This window comes from Fusarium phalaenopsidis (assembly GCF_050370095.1).
Source record: "Fusarium phalaenopsidis strain FUZ10S chromosome Unknown contig_32356, whole genome shotgun sequence".
Lineage (NCBI taxonomy): Eukaryota > Fungi > Ascomycota > Sordariomycetes > Hypocreales > Nectriaceae > Fusarium > Fusarium phalaenopsidis.
Window position 1 is genome coordinate 50,610 of NW_028145386.1, and position 9,626 is coordinate 60,235.

The 9,626-nt window shown below is 46.3% G+C and overlaps 2 protein-coding genes across 2 annotated transcripts; both read left to right on the forward strand.

Annotated features, from left to right (window-relative positions):
* Positions 1-368: 368 nt before the first annotated feature.
* LRP88_14416 (uncharacterized protein) lies at positions 369-2,356 on the forward strand (the record flags this gene model as incomplete). The annotated part of the gene is made up of 3 exons (XM_083250761.1): positions 369-1,698; positions 1,756-1,920; positions 2,298-2,356. 3 exons carry the CDS (start codon positions 369-371, stop codon positions 2,354-2,356), a joined length of 1,554 nt encoding a protein of 517 aa, XP_083093485.1.
* Positions 2,357-6,199: 3,843 nt separating this feature from the next.
* Positions 6,200-7,625, forward strand: LRP88_14417 (uncharacterized protein; the record flags this gene model as incomplete). The annotated part of the gene is made up of 3 exons (XM_083250762.1): positions 6,200-6,410; positions 6,508-6,676; positions 7,031-7,625. 3 exons carry the CDS (start codon positions 6,200-6,202, stop codon positions 7,623-7,625), a joined length of 975 nt encoding a protein of 324 aa, XP_083093486.1.
* Between the last annotated feature and the right edge of the window lie 2,001 nt (positions 7,626-9,626).

Here is a 9,626-nt window from a genome sequence, read left to right on the forward strand (position 1 = left end):
TATGTCTTCTTATAGCCAAAGCATCGAGAAGCTGCTTGAGCTGCTAGCCTTCTTGATCCACTTGAGCAGCGGTCTTCCGGCTAGGTCAAATGAGCTCTTGACTCTTCGGCACCGCAATACCGCCGCAGGGGGCATCCGCAATATCTTCCTAGACCAAGGGCTAGTTATGCTAGTTACTGGTATTCACAAGGGCTTTTCTAGGTCAGAGAGACTCAAGGTTATTCACCGCTTTCTTCCTCAGGAGGTTAGCACCCTTTTAGTCTATTATCTCTGGCTTATCTTGCCCTTCTGGGAAGCTATGCAGGCCAACTTTGACCCCAGCTCTCAGGGCTCCTTTTCCCCCTTTCTCTGGAAGACCTCTGGCCTAGATGGCGATGAGGGGTTCTAGCAAGAAGGTAGAGGCCCTAGGGGATAACCCCCAGCTGCAGCAGCTGCAGGCCGAGCTAGGCTTCTATAGCCCTAGAGACTCTCCCTTTGGGGCCCTGAGAGGCAGCCAGGCTGATAACCCTAGGCTGCATATAGGGCTTGCAGCAGGCTCTTGGAATTCGGCTAGGCTTAGCCGGGTCCTTAAGCGCTGGGGCAAGCTAGCCGGCATTGAGTCTCTTACTATCAGTAGCTGGCGGCATATAGCTATCGCCCTAGGCCGCCGCTATATCCGCGATGCAGCTATTACTAGCCAGGGGCTATATAGCGAAGTCGACCACGGAGATAGCGAAAGCAGCTCTGATGAAGAGGGCCCTGGAGAAAGAGATACTATTCTCCATAGGCAGACCGGCCATGGCAGCATGACTTCCAACCTCGTCTACGGCCGGCAGCTTACAGAAGCCCACTTTGAGACCTATCAGCGCAGGCAAAGCTTCCGGCTTCTTAGTGAAGAGTGGCACTTCTTGCTTGGTTTCCCCTCTGCCCCTGGCTTCTCAAGGGCAACTATCCCCTCGGGCTCAAAGAGAGGCCTAGCTGCCGTTGACCTTGAGCATTTCCAGCAGCTTCAAGCAGCCCGCTGGAAGCAGCTGCGCAAGGTTGACCTTGACCTTGAGCTGCAGAGGCTACTCGGCTCCAACGCCACCTTCCGGCAGGGCCAGAAGCCGATTCTAGAGGCCATTATGGGTAATAGGAATCCAATCCTAGCCATCATGCCCACTAGCGGCGGCAAGAGCCTTCTATTTCAGTTGCCGGCTGCTAGCTGCCCAGATGGCATAACTATAGTAGTTGTGCCGCTGGTCTCGCTGCTAGGCAACCTCCTAGACCGCTGCCAAGCTATGGATATCCCCGCTGCTCAGTGGCAGGCTGATAGGGCACCGAGGGGGGCTTCCATTATCTTTGTGACGCCCGAGTCAGCTATGACAAAGCGGTTCCAGGCCTATCTAGATGGCCTTCAAGCCCTAGCCCGCCTTGACCGCATAGTTATAGATGAGTGTCACACGATTCTAGAAGGCAGCCCCCGGTTCAGGCCTAAGCTAAGGCAGCTAGGCCTATTGGCCTTGCGAGGCGTGCAGATAGTATACCTGACTGCAACGTTGCCTATAGCTGAAGAGCGTGAATTCCTAGGTCTGGTTTATACCAAGGCCAAGGATGCCACTATCTTCCGGGCTCCCACAACCCGGCCTAATATCAGCTATAAGGTAGTTGAGTTCCCTCTGCTTCCCAAAGCGGGCTATCTGCAGTCTGCTGAGAATGCCCTGAGGCAGCTGCTTGATAGTAAGCTTGCCTTTTACCCTCGCCCAGCCAAAGCTATAGTCTATTGCAAGACTATAGCTATAACCGAAGCCCTAGCCCAGGCCCTGGGGTGTGATGCCTACTATAACGAGGTTGATACTCGCGATGGCAAGGCAGAACGCCTGCAGGCCTGGATGGAAGGCTCCCGGGAGACCCTCTATGGCAACGGCAGGGTTATAGTTGCAACCAATGCTCTTGGCCTCGGTATTGATATCCCTAATATCAGGGTTATTATACACCTTGAGATGCCAAAGAGGCTTGCAGACTATGGGCAGCAGAGCGGCCGTGCCGGTCGAGATGGGCTTCCTAGCGAGGCTATCACCCTCAGGCCCTTGCAAAGCTCGACCCAAGAAGCCCAATCTTCTAGGCTCCTCAGCATAGGCAGCAGAGAATTCCTCTCTACTAGCCAATGCCGCAGGATAGCCTTAGATAGGGCTCTAGATGGCCGAGCTAGCCGGCAAGCGTGCGAGGCAGGGGAGGAAAAGTGTGACTTTTGCCTGGAGAACCTACCTCTAACCGCAGAAGAAGGCTATGCCTTGGAGAGCCCTGAAGAGAGGGATCTTAGGCTTAGAGCTATGCAGGTACAGCAGATGCGTACTACAGCAGCTACCCGGGCCGAGAGGGAAAGGGCAGACTTTGAGACCTTTCAGAGGCTGCTTTCTCAGCAGCTTCTTCAGGGCTGCCTTTTCTGCAAGCTTGATGGGCTAGATAGGCGAGACCATCTGCCATTAAGCTGCACCCGGGCCACTTCTTCTAGCCGCAAGGATATACGCCTTGGCTTTGAGCTAACTAAGTCTATTACCCGCTACCTAAGGCAGCGGGATAGACTAGGAAGCTTTGGAGCCTGTGCCTATTGCCTTGTGCCCCAGGAGCTTTGCAGCCGCTGGGAGGAAGATCCTCATAATGGCGGCTGGCAGCTAATCCAGGGGGGAAATTGCCAGTTTCCTGGGCTTATTGCTACCCTCTGGAGCTCTGCTGTATTACAGCAGCCACAACTAGCTAGCCAGCTATATAAGAAGCTTGGCTTTGAGGGGGAAGTTAACCCCCCTAGCTATGCTCCTAAGCACCATCGGGTCTTATGGTCCTGGCTAGGGGAGAGGATCTCTTGGGCTAGCTATGATGCTATCCGGATCTGCCGTATCTATAAAGAGCTAGCAGAGGCCTTAAATATGCCCTAGCATAGCTTAAAAGATACTCTAGGATAGTTACTAGGTCTTTCTTTTAAGTAATATTATAATAATAATACCCTTTGCACCTAATAAAATAGCACTATCCTCTTAGCCCTCTTAGCTATTTTCCTTAGTAGCCTATAATAAATAATATAGAAAGAAGAATACCTACCTCTTACCCTTATAACTGCCCCTAGTACCTAAAAAGACCCTTAGAACTCCGTATAAGCCCACTATAGCCCAAGTACCCGCCCCTAACCCTTATAACCGCCCCCTATAGCCCAAATAGCCCCCTGTAGCCCAAATAGCCCCCTGTAGCCCAAATAGCCCCCTGTAGCCCAAATAGCCCCCTATAGCCTAAATAGCCCCCTAAAAGTTAAATATAGTTTCCCCTGAGCCTATTATAATAGAAGCTTAAGCCTTAAGTTATCTATTATATATAGGGGCATAGAAACTGGTTTAAACCATTGCGGCGCGCCCCAGTCGCTATGTGACTCCCCTGTTGCCCCCCTATAGCTATAAATAGCATATAAAGTTAATAGGCCCATCTAGCAGCTAGAAAAGAAGGTCCTTTAGCTAGCTATAGCTAGGCATCCCTAGTAGCTATGCACCCGGAGGAGCCAGGTTCGTAGGGGCTGATTACAGCTATATTCCCCCCGGCCGCGAGGCACGAAGCCTATAAGCATATATATGAGGGATATATAAAGGTAATCTAATAAGATAAGGTATAGTGGGGCTAGTTTAACCACATAGCCTAGGTGGATTATAAGTTATTTTTTTACCTTATTTTAGCTATAAGGTAGCTTTATTTTTTACTTATTATAAGGTAGCTTAATCTCTTATTTATTATAAAGTAATTAAGAATTATAAGTTAGCTTTATTAAATATATATATAATAAAATATAATATAAATATAATTAAAAATAAGAATAATAATAATAATAAAAAATATAAGAATAAAAAATATAAAATAAGAAAAATAAAAAAAAAATATAAAAATAAAAAATAAATAATAATAATAATAATAATAATAATAATAAGAATAATAATAATAATAATAATAAAAATAAAAATAATAATAATAATAATAAAAATAATAATAATAATAATAATAATTATTATTATTATTATTATTATTATTATAATTATTATAATAAAATAGTAAAACTAATTAGTGCGGCTAGCACTTATTAGAACCTGTCTTACGATTATAAGGTTCAATGCCACAAGGCCTATTCCCAGATAACTGCGCGGTTTTTTACTTAGGAAGCCCATATATGTTCACGGGGAGCGTACCGTACTCTTCCTAAGGTGAAGCAGCGCAAACTGCTTCTAGCCTGAATTGAACCCTAGGCCCTCGGGAAAAGGTTGCTAAGCTTAACCGTTGAGCTATCAGGCCGCTCTTCAAGACCGGCTGTGGTTGCTATATGGATTCTAGGAAGTGATAGATAAAGGTTACAGGTGTAATTGGTATAGGGTAGGCAGCTGCGATACGGTAGGCAGCTGCAATAGGGCAGCAGCTATGATAAAGTAGGTAAATATAGCAGGGCAGTAGCTACTATAGGGTAAGTAGGTATAGCAAGGTAGTAAATACTATAGGGTAAGTAGTTATATTAAGAGGGCTATATATATAATAAAAAATAGCTTATTTTATAAAGAAATTTATTATAAGGTAAAAGTAATATAATAATTATAAGGCTAAAAGGTATTATTATAATTATATTACTTATATTCTTATAATAAATTTTTATATTTTTATTAAGGCTAAGGGTTTAAGTTTATTATATAAGCTTTTTTTATTTCTTATTTATTTTTTTATATTTATTATAATAAAATTATAATTATTATATAATAATAATTTTTATAATATTTAAGATTTATTAAAAATTATATTAAAATTAATAAAAAACTTATAAATAAAGGTTTTTTTAAAAATATTAATATTATTAATAAATATTATTAATATTATATTATATATAATATTAAAATAATAATTATAAAAAATATTTTAAATTAATTATTATTAAAAAATATATATTTATAATAAAATAATAAGTCTTATAAAATAATAATATAATATTAAGTATAATTATAATAAAATAAAATTAATAAAAAATACTTTTAAAATAAAAATTATATTATTTATTATAAAATTAAAATTATTATAAGATAATAAAATATTATAAAAATAATAATAAAAATAATTTTTATTTATTAAAATATTATATAAAAATTATAATATTAATAATTACTATAAGATTAAAATAAATATAAAATAAAAATTATTATAAGTTAATAAAATATTATAAAATATAATTTTAATAAAAATTATATAAATAAAATATTATTTTAATATTATAATTATAATAACATCTATAAAATTGCAGTCAAAGATCACCCCGAACCGGTCCCGGTTAGGGTTAAAAGTTATGCGTCTTTGGGCTATCCATACCACGAGCCCCTAATATTTTAGAAGCCTACCAGTAAACTTGCCATTTTTGGACGCCCTCCCCACCTAAACCTGGGTTTAGGTGTCCGTGCGCACCCTCCCCTCCTCAAACCTCTAAGCCTCCATCTCTCCTCCACCTTTCTCATTCGTTCTCCCTGACTACCATCTATGCTCCTTTGGCCACTTCTTGACGACATCTAATTCTTGACTAGCAGCCCAGAAGTCTCCCGTCTCCCGTCTCCCGTCTCCCGTCTTCCTTTCTTTTAATTAGTCACCTTCCCCACCCCCTGTACCTTAACACTCCCATTCAATATAATAACCCGAACCCTCATCTCTTCCCACCTGTTGCTTCTTACCCTTTTACAATTCCACATCCCACATCAAATAAAATAAATCACAAACAATAAATCCCAATAATAATAATCATCAATCAATCATCACAAACAATGATCAAAATTGGTCGCCCTCTACCTCCCAAATCCAACCCCGATCCCCGGCCCTCCAAACGGCTGAAAACTACCCCTACCCACCCTTCCCGTGAACCCCGTCTATCCACCTCTCCTCCCTACTTCCCGTCCCCGACGATACCCCATCATCACCACCTAAGCCCGCCAAGTCACCAAAGCCTCCTCCACCTTCCTTCACCGAGGTCGATTCCCTGAGGAAACAGGCGGAGCCCTACCGCCTCGCCGTCGCTGAGCTGCCCATCCATCTCCTCCATTCCGCCTGGTCTCGTGGCAACAACAGGCCCCTCGACCGCAATCACGTCGCCCATCTTTGTCGCTCTTTCCAGAATGGCGGCCTCGCACGTCGAGCCGAGCAGCACTACGTCCAGGTCTCCTGCAGTGCTGCCGCCGTTCAAAAAATGATCGACGCCATCCCAGACGCTGATCAGAGCACTGCCCAAGACCGACGTCAGCATGTGCTATCCTTCAAAAACTGGGCCGACTTCAACGGCGACGAGAAACCTGAGCTCATGGCCGGCCAGCATCGCATCGAGGCTCTGAAAGACTACGTGAAACAGACGGATTCTGATTCGAGCGATTTGTGGTGGATTTGCGAATTTTACGACAAAGGTGTGACCCCTCTTCAATCACCCCCAATCCGCAGATCTTCTCTACCTGATATACTACTTATACATACATAACAAACAATACTCATCCTTATACACAGACACTCTACCAGTCGAACTTGACATCAAGCTTCGTGTCAACCGTCGCGATCTCACCCTGCCCGATACACATGGTCAGATCTGGTTACAGCTCGCCTCCGCCTTTGACCGGGACCCCACTCTATTTTCTGCCGAGAAAAATGTCAACAAGAAGGGTATCGAGAAAAGGATGTTGGATATCCTGTGCCTGACAAGTGAAGCTCGCTTTCCCATCAGCCGTCTCGTCACGCTGTGGAGAAGCGAGCGGTGGAGACCTCGCATTACCCGCTGGTGTCGAACCTCTCTGGGGAGAACCACATTCAACATTTCAAAATGGTATCAGATCGCAGGGTACAGATTGGACGATGTGAGTAACTCACCCTTGACATCCGTGATGGACCTACCATTTATTCATTCACCTCTCCCACCCCAGACAGTCTCGGATCAAGCCTTGCCTAGAATAATATGTGGCTAACTTGGGTGTACCATCGTCCTGCACGAGCAGTATTGGTTCGATACGTTCTATCAGATACTCGAAACTTTAAGGGCACTTCCTGCCTCCGCCTCTGAGTCCATTCAGATTTCAGACTGGACCATGCTCGCCTGCAGTCTCAAAAACGACACCTATGATGCTGCAGATGTATACCAAGTCTTTTATCCCAAGGAGGACAGTAGCAGCGGCGATAGCAACTCCACTCCATCGGTTCCTTCCACTGGCAAACCGAGCACAAAGGCAACACGGCGAACCGGATTTCTGACCTCGCTTGACAAGGAAGCCTATGACAGTCTTTGCCGCCATCTTCAACAGAACCTTACTCTTCGTTTTCCGGATGTGCAGCCTTTATTGCGGATCAAAAAGGAGGAAGGCGAGGTCATGGCACAGGTCATGGACCATGTAGTGCGCTGGGTCAACACCCAACCCGCTGATATCATCGGTCTTCACGAGAACAACAAGCCTTTACGACGAGAAGACCTGGTGCCTGCGATCAAAAGTCTCAAGGCGACTGCTTATGGAGACGATTGGTGGACTCGGCTCAGAGAAGACGACGATGTCGATGGCGCCGACGATGTCGCGTCCTGGCTCGACCTGCGTTCACGGACCCTGGAAGGCAGGTCCTCGACTACGTCCGCAGCCATATGACCGAGTTCAGGGATCCCTCGACGAAACACTATCTCGACTTGATGCCAGAAGAACATTATGAGCAATATGCAGAACGCTTCAGCACCGGCGATCTCTGGATGGGCTTATTTCACATCGTCCAACACGCTGTTGGTCCTGCATTTCGTCCGGTGTGGGAGGATTCGATCCTGAACGCATCGGCGCGGATGACGCGATTCACCAGCCGCAGACTGAGATGCGCCACAGACCACCGGCTTCGGCCATCACACGAGCTATCTGTAGTCAGCTGGGAAATATTCCCGAGGTGAAGGAGAATCCTGCATTGAGAGGCGTGTACGCCTCGAGCGAACTTGGTGCCTATATCGATCATGCTGTCCTCGCATGGGCTTCCGATCGATGCCGCAAAGCAGTGGAAAGCAACGAGTCTGACGAAGGAAATCCTTGGTCAGGCGAAGCACTCCAAGCGATCCAGGCGGCATACCAGGGGTACGAGAGGATCCTGGCAGGAATGACGTCCGCCACTGCAATTTCCGAACACGATGATCAGCAGCAACAGCAGCGGCACTTGCCAGACGAGCGTATCAGCCACGTCCCGAATGAAGTGCTCCGTCAACAACAGGGTGCCGTATCATCGAGCCCCCATCTTCGCAAAGGTTTGTTCCGATCAACACGGCAGACAGGGCACAGCGTGACGGCGGGCGCACAATGGCCATGGAAGAAGACCTATTACTCCGAATGCAGCAGCGGCAGCAGCGGCGGCAACAGCGCCAGCCATCAAGACATCCTCAACAGCAGCCACCTTCGTTGCCGCCGTTCGCTGGATTGCCTCCAGCCCAGGAGACGGCACTGAGAAGCCCCCCGCCACCAAGACGGAACACATGCAAGGAATGCCGCGGATCACGGTTATCAGCCACCTCCTCAGAAGTCTTACATTGCAGCTGAAGTCGGCCGTCCGTTGCAGAAACTACCAAAGGAGATGTTGGGAACGGCTGGATCCACCAATCACCAGCAACCAGGACAACGTTACCGAACGGGCGGCCAAGCCCTAGCCAATCCCAGATGACTAGGGCGAGACGACAACGCCAGCGTCACCAGGAACAAGCCCTTAGCTCGCAGCCACAAAGAGATCATCCTGGATGGATGGGCCTGTAGCGACGTCCGGAAGTAAGCGTTGATCCTTCCGCAGGGCAGGCGGGGCGGCAGCTGGGAACGACGAGCGAGCCATACCCTATACCAAAAGATATACGATTCAATCCGGCGAACCATCGGCAGTCGCACAGCAATAAATAAACAATAAGCAGCAGTAATTAAAATAATAGTAATGATAATAAAAGCCATAATTTTTGACCAAATGTATTGTTTTTAACCCGTGAGAAGTTATTGATACAGCTAGGCTAGGCCAAAATCGTTCCTATCGCGACCACTTGTACGCTCCTGCTGGAACTGATGGCTAGTCAGACACTGGTAAGGTTGAAAACACAGGAAAAAGATGCGGATAGGCCGGAAAGAACTGGACTGGGGGTAGAGTACCCTTGTTGTTTTTAAACTGTGATAAGCTTGCAGAGTTTCATAGTGCCTGTGACGAGCAAGCCACCTCATTTCCCGCGGGTTTCGCCCTAACCCTTTGCATAAGGGCATCACGAGGGATTTGATGTCATTCCGTGTGATAATTCGAAGAAGATGCATGAGATAGCGCTGTATATTTCAGGTTTTGACATCAGCCACACGCGCGCTCGGACACCTAACCCTGGGTATGCCGGCCCGGGTTGTTTATGGATGTGTTCGGGGTAAAGCTGGCGGTAGGTACGGTAGCTGCTCTCCTTTCGAACCTTACTGAAGACGCGGTCCCTTTGGTAAAGAGCTTCAGTTGCGACCACGACAGCACGAGGCAGAGCGACGCGTCTCGCGTCTAGCCGTACCAGTTTGCACAGTAGCCGAATCCTATAAATCAGCGAGCAGTTTCGCAGGTGACGATGATGGAATATTCCTGACAGAAACAAGTAGTGTGTATTCCTCAGTATT